At 35.8% G+C, this 13,314-nt stretch overlaps 1 protein-coding gene across 4 annotated transcripts in view; it reads left to right on the plus strand.

Annotated features, from left to right (window-relative positions):
- The window catches only part of LOC144980498 (C-C chemokine receptor type 1-like), a 300,720-nt gene that overhangs the window by 262,449 nt on the left and 24,957 nt on the right, over positions 1–13,314 (plus strand). For all 4 annotated transcript variants that reach the window (XM_078928120.1, XM_078928119.1, XM_078928121.1 and 1 more), the window contains 2 exons: positions 6,647–6,762; positions 12,587–12,701. In XM_078928120.1, coding sequence (XP_078784246.1) covers positions 6,647–6,762; positions 12,587–12,701 — 231 coding nt within the window. The remainder of the gene's footprint in view (positions 1–6,646; positions 6,763–12,586; positions 12,702–13,314) is intronic.

The following is a 13,314-nucleotide window of genomic DNA, read 5'->3' on the forward strand; positions in this document are numbered from 1 at the left end:
GACATGAGTGACGTCATCTTCGAACTATCTATTAAATTGAACTATTAAATACAACTCACGATTTATTTTCTTTTGTGGCAAAAGACTCGCATTTTTGACGTCATTTTTTGGTCAGTGTCAGGCTATAGATAGTTCGAAGATGACGTCACTCAGGTCTTTGTTATTGTTTTTTGCCATCCGCGTTTATGAGTAATGCTCACTGAACTGTATTAACCTGACTATAAACGTTCACGGATACGCACAGTTTTGTGTGTTGGTCCGTTATACTTCCGGATGGCAATGTTATGAGCTCCTTAGCCAAGCGCATACTATCTATAACTTTACGATGGCTACGCCCAAAGCCCGGAGAGAATTAAGTAAGTATTAGTAATGTAGAATAGTGTTCGTTGGTTTGAGAGTATTTCCATTACAAGAAAGGAGTCCATGATAATTTTGGTAATCAGACCTGTAAATGAGCGTATGTCAATTTTACCCTAATCATTAGTAATTTGTGACCCTTCGCCTCAAAACGGTATTAAGTCGGGTTGTTTAGATGTTGAAAATTGAATTTATAGCAAGAAATATCAGACTTGTGTTGAGTTTGTATGCTTTATTAAGGAGAATGGATACCATATTTTAGGGCGCTAATGCCAACAATTTATTCATTTGACCAGTTTAACATTAAATTCGGCTTTTAAGCATCTGGTTCGTTCCGACATATTATCGTTTTGAGAAGATGGGTCACATTTGAGAATAATGTACGTTGGTTTGAGAGTATTTTATTTCCATTACATCAAAGATCTCATAAAATACTTTTAATGATCAGACCTTTAAATATGGACACGTCGATTTTTACCAAAAGCATTGGTTGGAAGCACATTAATTAGGAGTGGTGGACATCTTTTTTATTGTTGAGCTACCCTCTCACTATCAGGCGGAGTTGTCGTACCAGTAAGGTCGTGCGGCTATGTGGTCTAGTGGTATGACACACGCTTTCGGATCCGAAGATCCTGGGTTCGAGCCTCTCTCGGCGCATAGTTGAGTCCTTGGAAAATGCTCTTAACTCACATTCTTTCACCGTACTCAGGTGTAAAGTGAGTACCTGGACGTCAACAGCGTTGTTTCTGTCGGAAAAAAATTGTAATATCGCCTAACAGGCGTCATGTTTCGTCCTACATGTTAAGTGTTGCTGTTGGCCAGGGACCCCCTGTAAAGCGCTTTGAGCACGTTTAGTGGATATTGAATTCTATTAAAAAAGTTTAAAGCTCAGTCGTTGGTTTCGATGAGCCCCCATCGCCGCGAATTTAAAAAAAGAAAATTCTCTATTGTCTTCTGACACTTTTCTACTCACTTCATTTCTTTGTTATTAACAACACAAGTGCCTGCTCCGCTCACCTTTTTTTCTGAATTAAGAAGTACAGACGCTACTTTATTCCATTTTACAGACACTCAATCAGTCAGCCATTACACATTCTGTTTTTGCCGCTTTTGATATAATAGTTTGTTGCATTTTTAGTCATTTGAGACATTCCTTCAATTGACCAATCGCGTGATAGGCTGTGTTATTTGAAAAAAGTACTGCTATTGTTTTGTTCTCTCGTGACCGTTAATGGATTTTAAACAGTTTTCTTTTATCCGTTGTTATTAATCTCTTCCTCCTCCTTTTCCTCCTCCTCCTCCTCCTCCTCCTCCTGCCCCTCCTCCTCTCCACCTCCTGCCCCGTGTCCTCCTCCTCCTCCTCCTCCTCCTCCTCCTCCTCCTCCTCCTCCTCCTCCTCTCCTCCTCCTCCTCCCCTCCTTCTCCTCCTTCTGCCTCTCCTCCTCTCCAACCTGCCCCGTCTCCTCCTCCTACTCCTCGTCCTCCTCCTCCTCCTCCTCCTCTTTCTCCTCCTCTCCACCTCCTGCCCCGTCTCCTCCTCCTCCTCCTCCTCCTCCTCCTCCTCCTCCACCTCCTGCCCCGTCTCCTCCTCCTACTTATCCTCCTCTTCCTCCTCCTCCTCCTCCTCCTCTCCCTCCTCTTTCTCCTCCTTCTGCCCCTCCTCCTCTCCACCTCCTGCCCCGTCTCCTCCTCCTCCTCCTCCTCCTCCTCCTCCTCCTCCTCCTCCTCCTCCTCCTCCTCCTCCTCCTCTCCACCTCCTGCCCCGTCTCCTCCTCCTACTCCTACTCCTCCTCCTCCTTCTCTTCCTCCTCCTCCTCCTCCTCCTTCTTCTCATCATCATCATCATCATCATCATTATTATTATTATTATTATTATTATTATTATTATTATTATTATTATTATTATTATTAATTATTATTATTATTATTATTATTATTATTATTATTTATTATTATTATTATTATTATCATTATTATTATCATTATTATTATTATTATTATATTATTATTATTATTATTATTATTATTATTATTATTATTATTATTATTATTATCATTATTATTATTATCATTATTATTATTATTATCATTATTATCATTATTAATATTATTATCATTATTATTATTATTATTATTATTATTATTATTATTATTATTATTATTATTATTATTATTATTTTCATTATTATCATTATTATCATTATTATTATTATTATTGTTATTATTATTATTATTATTATTATTATTATTATTATTATTATTATTATTATTATCATTATTATTATCATTATTATTATTATTATTATTATTATTATTATTATTATTATTATTATTATTATTATTATTATTATTATTATTATTATATTATTATTATTATTATCGGTATGTTTAACTTTGATATCTTTATAGCATTTGTTGCTTTGTTTTCATTTATTTTTTTTTGGTTCAAAATTTCCTCTTTGGAATATATTGCCGTGTCAGAATATTTGTATCTGTGAAGCAAATGACTTAGCATCAGACCCCCCATAGTCCTGGAACACAATTGCTGCCAACAGTTCTAATTATCCCAAACATGCCAATTACTATTGCACTATTCAACCGTACCCAGAAGGGAAAAAAATTCCCTAACAAATCACGTATTTAAAAACTTGGCCAGACAAAAAAAAAAACAGGTCCTTCAAATATTAATGGATTTCTATGATGACTTTCAATTTGTCAAAAACGATCAAAAATGAACTAACTAACGAATACTTCGACTAGTCCAAAATTTGAGATATTTTTGGCCAAGATGAGGGTTATTTTAATGGGCATGATCTATATTAACTTTACATGTGCTCAAGGTCATTGGTCACATTGCTAAATGTGCTCAAAGTGACCCACATAGTGAAAAGTGTTCACAGATTTTGAAATATCTAACATCGCGATTGGTCATTTTGTTCAGCTTGACACATGGGTATATTTACAACTTTCATAAACAAAGCAACGTGTTGACATGTGTTAAGATATATCCAATCGTTGAACAACAACAAATCATGTGATTGATGACCTGTTTGGACGAAAACATGAATATAGATCGCTCCCATCAATCCATAGCTGCTGGAGGACGAGTTTTCTGACCAAAATTTTAAATACGAGTTATTACAGAAAACGGTAGTTATTCCTCTCCTCATTAGTTACCACACTATACTCATCAATTTAATACAAAACATTATTATTGCTAAATGTAATAATAGACTAATAATAATCTTGTCATTCACTCTACGTAATACAATGGCGGTGCGTTCTGGTATCGTGTTAATTCGTGCACGTGGGAGTTGGAGAATAAATAAACAAAAAGCAAATTTTATTCGCTGAGAGAGAGAGAGAGAGTAGATTCTGCCAAAATTTTATATCAGACATGTAGATAACACCAGCAAATGGGACCCATCATCACAAAACGGTATGATGTTGAGATGATGCAGATGCTAAAAAGTCAAATCAAAGCCAAACTGATAACAAAATATTAAATATTGGTTTTCGTTTACGTTCTAAAATAGTGTAATCATTCTGCTCAATAAAATATAACTCTCTGCACGAAGTCTGTCTACCCATGGACTATTATAGATAGTATGCGCTTGGCTAAGAAGCTCACAACATTGCCATCCGGAAGTATAATGGACCAACACACAAAACTATGTGTAACCATGACCTTTTATAGTCTGGATAATACAGTTTAGTGAAAATTACTCATAGACGCGGATGGCAAAAAAAAACCAATAACAAACACCTGATTGATGTCTTTGTTATTGTTTTTGCCATCCGCGTTTATGAGTAATTCTCACTAATTTGTATTAACCAGACGATAAACGCATAAGTTTACACATAGTTTTGTCTGTTCGTCCGTTATACTTCCGGATGGTAATGTTATGAGCTTTTTAGCGAAGCGCATTCTATCTATAGATAGAACGAAGATGACGTCACTCAAGCATTTGTTATTGTATTTTGCCATCCGCGTTTATGAGTAATTCTCACTAAACTGCATTAACCAGACTATAAACGTTCATGGATACACACAGTGTTGTATGTTGGTCCGTTATACTTCCGGATGGCAATGTTGTGAGCTTCTTTGCCAAGCGCATACTATCTATAGAATGACATAGTTGACTTCACTCAGCTCTTTGTAATATCTTTAGACAGCCCGTTACTGTTTAGTTGTAATTTAATTATCTCAATCAGACAAAAAACGGCCAATTTGTTTAAAATGATTTTCCTTCTGTGCACGTCAGAAATGATGGACAAAGGTCGAGAGAAATTCCGTGTGTTCCTCGGTCTAGCATCTCTTTCGAAAATAATTTCACTGTGGACCTTTAGTCTGGCGTTGATGTAGTTATTGAATCTGCCAATACATATCGTAGCATTTAAAAAATTCTAAAACTAACCTTGATAGATTAGTGAAATTTAAAATTTCCGAATATGACCATTGCTTTGGATCTCCACCGCCATTTTGGTTTTTTTGAAGTATTGAAAGGTAGTGCAAAACAGTCCAATCTTGTTTTTTTTTTTTTTTCTATCAGCTCTAGTTCAAGGTCGGATTATTTTTTTCTATTAGGGTTAACTACAGGTCTTAATAAAGGTGTGAGTCTGTTTGTTTTTCCTAGTAGGGTCAGTTAAAGGTACATACTATGTTTTATATTTTTCTTATGATTAGTTGAGGGTATTTTTGGGTTGTTCCCTTTAGCACAAGGAGCTTTCGAAAGTCTTCCCCAAAGGTCAACCTGTACATATTTGCAGGTCTCATAACCCAACGCAACTGTGGGCTATATTTAACATTGTTGTAATGGAATTTATTTTGTGATGGTTTGAGAGTATTTCCATCACACAATAAAAGAAACGGCTATGCTTTTTCATATAGATAGTATGCAGATTGTTTTTTGTCATCCGCGTTTATGAGTAATGCTCACTGAACTGTATTAACCTGACTATAAAAGTTCATGGATACACACCGTTGTGTGTGTTCGTCCGTTATACTTCCGGATGGCAATGTTATGAGCTTCTAAGCCAAGCGCATACTATCTATAGCGCAATATCCACTAAACGGGGAGACCTTCCATAAGCTACTACATCCCAAGTATTCTTGTTCTAGTAGGGGGTTTGGGAGGGGGGAAACTTTTTCTTTTAAAGTCTTCCCCCTCCCAAACCCCCTACTAGAAGTTCTAGTGTAGGGGGTTTGGGAGGGGGGAGACTTTTAAAAAAAGTTTCCCCCTCCCAAACCCCCTACTAGAACAAGAATACTTGGGATGTAGTAGCTTTGGAAGGTCTCCCACTAAACGTGCTCAACGCGCTTTACAAGGGGGTCTCTGGCCAACAGCAACACTTAACATGTAGTACGAGATATGACGCCTGTTAGGCCATATTACATTTTTTTCGGACAGAGACAACGCTGTTAACGTCCTTGTACTCATTTTACACCCAAGTACGACGAGAGAATGTGAGTGAAGAGCCTTTTCCTAGGACTCAACTATGCGTGGAGTGAGGCTCGAACCCAGGACCGTCAGATCCGAAAGCGAGTACCATACGGGTATAGATAGTATGCGCTTGGCTAATTAGCTCACAACATTGCCACCCGGAAGTATAACGGACCAACACACAAACTCTGTGTAACCATGAACTTTTATAGTCTGGTTAATACTGTTTAGTGAGAACAACTCACAAACGCGGATGGCAAAAACAATAACAAAGGCCTGAATGACGTCATCTTCGAACTATCTATTAACTAGACTATAAAAGTTCATGGTTACTCATAGTTTTATATGTTGGTCAGTTATACTTCCGGATGGCAATGTTGTGAACTCCTTGGCCAAGCGCATTCTATCTATAGATAGAACGAAGATGACGTCACTCACGAATTTGTTATCGTATTTTGCCATCCACGTTTGTGAGTGATTCTCATTAAACTGTATTAACCTGATTATAAACGTTCATGGTTACACAGAGTTTTTGTGTTGGTCCGTTATACTTCCGGATGGCAATGTTGTGAACTTCTTAGCCAAGTGCATACTATCTATAAAGGAAAGAATTGACGTGTACATATTATTTGCAGGTCTGATAATCCAAGTCATTACGGCCTCATTGTTGCAATGGAAATCTCAAAAATTGACACAATTTATTGTCCATTACAACAATGTTAAAAAACTAGGCCCATGATTGCGTTCGGATGTCAGACCTTATCATATGTGCACGTCGGACAGAATCATTGCCCAGCGTAATTTCCTAAATATACACAATTTTATTATTTTTGGTATCATTTCAGCTCCTATCCCAAATCTATTTGGTGGCCCTGCCGATGATCTGTGTGAGTGGTGTAGTGGGAAACGCGCTGGCCTTCTTCATATTTGTCTCCAAGCCAATGCGGAGAACATCTTGCAGGTAAATTGGATAAGCGACGGCGTACACTTATAGATAGTTCGAAGATGACGTCACTCAGGTCTTTGTTATTGGTTTTTGCCATCCGCGTTTATGAGTTGTTCTCACTGAACTGTATTAACCAGACTATAAAAGTTCATGGTTACACAGAGTTTGTGTGTTGGTCCTTTATACTTCCGGATGGCAATGTTGTGAACTCCTTGGCCAAGCGCATTCTATCTATAGATAGTTCGAAGATGACGTCACTCATGTCTTTGTTATTGGTTTTTGCCATCCGCGTTTATGAGCAATGCTCACTGAACTGTATTAACCTGACTATAAACGTTCATGGATACACACAGTTTTGTGTGTTGGTCCGTTATACTTCCGAATGGCAATGTTATGAGCTTCTTAGCCAAGCGCATACTATCTATAGATAGTATGAAGATGACGTCACTCAGGCCTTTGTTATTGTTTTTGCCATCCGCGTTTGTGAGTTGTTCTCACTAAACTGTATTAACCAGACTATAAAAGTTTATGGTTACACAGAGTTTGTGTGTTGGTCCGTTATACTTCCGGATGGCAATGTTATGAGCTTCTTAGCCAAGCGTATACTATCTATAGATAGTGTGCATTGCCGTCCAGATGTATAGATATAATGAAATTGACGTCACTCAGGTCTTTGTTATTGTTTTTTGCCATGCACGTTCATGAGTAAACTAAACTAAACTGTATTAACCGACTATAGATGTTCAAGGTTACACATAGTTTTGTTTGTTGGTCCGTTATACTTCCGGATGGCAATGTTGTGAGCTTCTTAACCAAGCGCATCCTATCTATAGCGGACCAACACACAAAACTATGTGTAACCTCTGGTTAATACAGTTTAGTGAGAATTACTCATAAACGCGGATGGCAAAAACCAATAACAAAGACCCGGATGACGTCAACTTTATTCTATCTATTGGCAGGTTTGACAACCCGAATGAAATTATGATTATTAACGATTGTTATATTTTTATGGTTATTAATGGCATCAGTCTGTGTTTTCGTTCCATTTCCCATTTTTTTCATGTTTGTTGTCATCAAATTTTGTGATTTATTGGCGAAAGCCTAAGATTGAATAAACTTTGAACTTTGAACTTATATGATTATTAACAAAGAATTGAAAGTCGTCCTTCAGAGTCATTAGACCTGTGGAGCCGAAATTTCTATCTATCTATCTATCTATCTATCTATCTATCTATCTATCTATCTATCTATCTATCTATCTATCCTATATATCCTATCTATCCTATCTATCCTATCTATCTATCTATCTATCTATCTATCTATCTATCTATCTATCTATCTATCTATCTATCTATCTATCTATCTATCTATCTATCTATCTATCTATCTATCTATTATCTTTCTATCTATCTATCTATCTATCTATCTATCTATCTATCTATCTATCTATCTATCTATCTATCTATCTATCTATCTATCTATTCTATCTATCTATCTGTCTGTCTGTCTATCTATCTATCTATCTATCTATCTATCTATCTATCTATCTATCAACACGTTATGTGTATGCTTGTAATTAGTTATGCATATTAAGTAATATAGAAGAAACGAAGTTGACGTCATTCAGCTCTTTGCTATTGTTTTTAGACAGTAATTTTGATACCTTAATTCATTTTTGCCACATGGTGTTCGAATTTTTAACGCGCAACTGTGATACAAATTAAATCATCATCATCATCCATCGTGGCTTGTACTCTTGAGCACGTTGCCGGTCAGCTGTCTCCACGAATCACGATCCCCTGCGGGGCAAATGAAATCTGTGTTGCTTTTAAACTCACATTTGGCCATTCTTAGGTCCTTTAGATAAGTCATTCTTTGTCTTCCTCTAGCTCTCTTTCCATCGATCATCCCAGATGTTATCAAATTTTCTATTCCGTCTCTTCTCCACACATGTCCCAGAAACTATCTTTTAAATATACACACACAAGTTCGGACCAGAGGCCAGAGGTATGGTCTATCTCAATTTATCAAATTAATATATAAAGTGTCGCTATTGGTTCGTGATTGTATATTTTTTACATTTTTGTGCATTTGCATATGGGTCAAACTGGGGGTCATGACGACAACATGTTTCGCTTTGTAAAATGTATATATTTGTATACATTGTCGCGATAGATTCTCAACTTTGTGTTTATACATTTTCATGCATGCCACGTCTGTAAACGAATTTCCTTTTTTTATGACTAAAGTATATATTATTATTATTATTATTATTATTATTATTATTATTATTATTATTATTATTATTATTATTATTATAGTAGTAGTAGTAGTAGTAGTAGTAGTAGTAGTTGTTGTTGTTGTTGTTGTAGTAGTTATAGTAGAAGTAGTAGACTTGTGTGTTGTTGGTACTTTACATCATGCTGGCGGATGTTATGGCTACTTTACCTAAACGCATAACATTAATAGAATAAACAATGCTCTTTGTTAATGTTTATAGACCACCAATTATTGGGTTGTTACTTCTTACTAAAATAATGTTACAATCATACTTTAAACATTTCTTTGTTACTTACTTACTTATCCGAGCCAGCGACCACCTGAGCATTAGCCCTTCGGTCTTGTGCCATGACGTAGAAGTTAGACGTCTTTTGTAGTTGTTCCAGGTGACTATAAAGTGTGTTACTGATGCTTGGATTTGGTGGGAGGAATGTGTATCTCAGGTCTTCAAGAGGCTGACATTCAAGCAAGTGGTGTGTTACTGTTTCATTGGGGTGTTGACTTACATAGTCAGTGTCTAGTGCGTTTCATCTGGCACTACGGAAGTTGTGAGAATTTTTGCTTAACCCTCTCCTTACCACCCATATAAAAATCGTCACATTCGTTTCGATAAAAAATCAACAATTTTGCCATTCTAATTTCTTTTTTGTATCGCAGAATTTAAAGCAAAGTGTTCGACATAGTCTATCTATAAAAACTTCAGTTTCTGTATAGAATATACTTGTTGCTTTTCTGTTTAAATTTTTTTTTGAATTGCGTTTTATATAGCGTAAAATCCACTAAATGTGCTCAAAGCGCTTTACAAGGGGTCACTGGTCAACAGCAACATTTAACATCTAGGACGGGACATGACGCTTGTTAGGCGATATTACAATTTTTCGGACAGAGACAACGCTGTTTACGGCCAGGTACTCATTTTATACCTGAGTACGGTGAGAGAATGTGAATAAAGAGCCTTTTCCAAGGAATCAACTATGCGCCGAGCGCGAGGCTTGAACCCAGGACCTTCCGATCCGAAAGCGAATGTCATACCACTAGACCACATAGCCGCACAAAAAGTGAACGACAGTAATATTGATAATGTAACCATCAGTTTCATTATATAAGATAGAATGCGCTTGGCCAAGGAGTTCACAACATTGCCATCCGGAAGTATAACGGACCAACACACGAACTCTGTGTAACCATGAACTTTTATAGTCTGGTTAATACAGTTTAGTGAGAACAACTCACAAACGCGGATGGCAAAAACAATAACAAAGGCCTTAGTGACGTCATCTGCATACTATCTATATGCAAATCTTTGTAGCGAGTAGAATTTGAAGCGTGATCGAATATTTTTGAGTAGACTATGTGATGTTTTTGCCACCTAACAATCACATATTTATAGTTATATTTTTTCTTCTATAATTTGTTATGGAAAGTGAGCGGTCTGCCCTAGGAGCACGTGTTTTATACCACGTGATGCCAGTCTGTTTGTTTTGACGGCGTCATCATAAGGTTAGCTATAGATAGAATGCGCTTGGCCAAGGAGTTCACAACATTGCCATCCGGAAGTATAACGGACCAACACACAAACTCTGTGTAACCATGGACTTTTATAGTCTGGTTAATACAGTTTAGTGAGAACAACTCACAAACGCGGATGGCAAAAACAATAACAAAGGCCTGAGTGACGTCATCTGCATACTATCTATAGATTATATATAGTTCGAAGATGACGTCACTCAGGCCTTTGTTGTTGTTTTTGCCATCCGCGTTTGTGAGTTGTTCTCACTAAACTGTATTAACCAGACTATAAAAGTACATGGTTACACAGAGTTTTTATGTTGGTCCGTTATACTTCCGGATGGCAATGTTGTGAACTCCTTGGCCAAGCGCATTCTATCTCTACAGTTCGAAGATGACGTCACTCAGGTCTTTGTTATTGTTTTTTGCCATCCGCGTTTATGAGTAATGCTCACTGAACTGTATTAACCTGACTATAAACGTTCATGGATACACACAGTTTTGTGTGTTGGTCCGTTATACTTCCGGATGGCAATGTTATGAGCTTCTTAGCCAAGCGCATACTATCTATAAATATAATGTCATTGACCGATATGTTAATGAATGATGGTGAATGTATCCCCGGACACAATATTGTGGTTGTTTGTTTTCTTGTTGGTTTTGATGATTGGTTATCACGATGATTAATTAATGTTGCTGCTGCTGCAAAGGATGATGATGATGATGATGATGATGATGATGATGACGATAATGTTAATGATGATGATGATGATGATGATGTTAATAGTGATTATTATTATTATTATTATTATTATTATTATTATTATTATTATTATTATTATTATTATTATTATTATTATTATTATCATTATTATTATTATTATTATTATTATTATTATTATTATTATTATTATTATTATTATTGTTATTATTTGATTATTATTATTGTTTTATTTTATTTTAAAATAATTATTATTATCATTATTATCATTATTATTATTATTATTATTATTATTATTATTATTATTATTATTATTATTATTATTATTATTATTATTATTATTATTATTATTATTATATTATTATTCTCATCATCATCATTATTATTATTTGTATTATAACCATTAATTAATTAATTGATATCACCATCATCATCATCATCATCATCATCATCATTATCATCATCATCATCATCATCATCATCATCATCATCATCATCATCATCATCATCATCATCATCATCATCATTATCATTATCATCATCATCATCACCATTCTCATCATGACGACGGTGACAATAATGATGATATTAATAGTAGGGACCAGCCCAGCCCAGCCCAGCCCAGCCCGCCGATCATCATCTTATGATCATTTTTAAAAAAAGGAAGTCGGTTTTAAATAATGATGATGTTAAAACATTAAATTATTGACTCACCTGTTTTTAGCATGATTGGTTCCAAGGTGCCAGATGTGGCTGGTACTATTTTTATCATAGATAGTATGCGCTTGGCTAAGAAGCTCACAACATTGCCATCCGGAAGTATAACGGACCAACACACAAAACTATGTTTAACCTTAAACGTTTGTAGTCTGGTTAATACAGTTTAGTGAGAATTACTCATAAACGAGGATGGCCAAAAAAAAAAACAAAAAAAAACAAAAAACAAACAAACAATAACAAAAACCCGAGTGACGTCAACTTCATTCTATCTATAGATAGAATGGAGTTGACGTCACTCGGGTCTTTGTTATGCTCTTTTGGCATCCACGTTTATGAGTAATTCTCAATAAACTGTATTATCCAGACTATAAAAGTTCATGGTTACATATAGTTTTGCGTGTTGGTCCGTTATACTTCCGGATGGCAATGTTGTGAGCTTCTTAGCCAGACTTAATACCGTTTTGAGGCGAAGGGTCACAAACAGGGAAGTTTAAGTTCAAAACTCTTCTTCAGTCAAAAACAAAGACATTAAAAAGTATTTATCGTATTGTTGAATTGATTATTGCAAGTTTTGATTTTCTGTCGTCTTTGTCACTATCCAAACAGTTGGTACCTTGCAACAAGATCTGTAGCTGATGGAGGTTTTCTATTGGCTACTTTCATCACGTGGTCTTCGGACGCATCAAGGTTGAGATTTTTCCATACAGATGGTCTTTGTCAGGTGAGTAAATTAGAAATAAAAAACTTGATCTCTTATAATATAGTGTTTTTTTATTATATATTAACACATTTCAGGTTTGAATAACTGCAAGGCTATGTATAGATAGTATGTACTTGGCTCAGAAGGTCACAACATTGCCATCCGGAAGTATAACGGACCAACACACAAAACTATGCGTAACCATGAACTATTATAGTCTGGTTAATTTAGCTTAATGAGCATCACTCACAAACGCGGATGGCAAAATACAATAACAAAGGCTTGAGTGACGCAATCTTCGTTCTATCTATAGAATTTTTAAAAAGTTTTGATTAGGTTTTAACAGAGTGTGCCCTATAGTATCTGAGCTATGAAGTCATCTGTAGAAAATAAATGGAAATTTTGACATTAATCGTGATTTATTCACTTACCAAAGGGCGCACGGTGTTAAACCTTATATCAATCAAAACTTGGAATAACGTCTGCTCATATGGCAAAAAACCGATTAATGAAATCTTACTTAGCTTTCGAGTTATTCAAACCTGAATAAATGTGTCAATAATGAAAACAGCACACTGTAGTACAATATTCCCTGAATGTGCTCAAAGCAATTTAGAGGAGTCACAAGGATCAA

The sequence above is a fragment of the Berghia stephanieae genome, chromosome 10 (genome assembly GCF_034508935.2).
Source record: "Berghia stephanieae isolate SIO BIC M18660-M18661 chromosome 10, UCSD_Bste_1.3, whole genome shotgun sequence".
Lineage (NCBI taxonomy): Eukaryota > Metazoa > Mollusca > Gastropoda > Nudibranchia > Aeolidiidae > Berghia > Berghia stephanieae.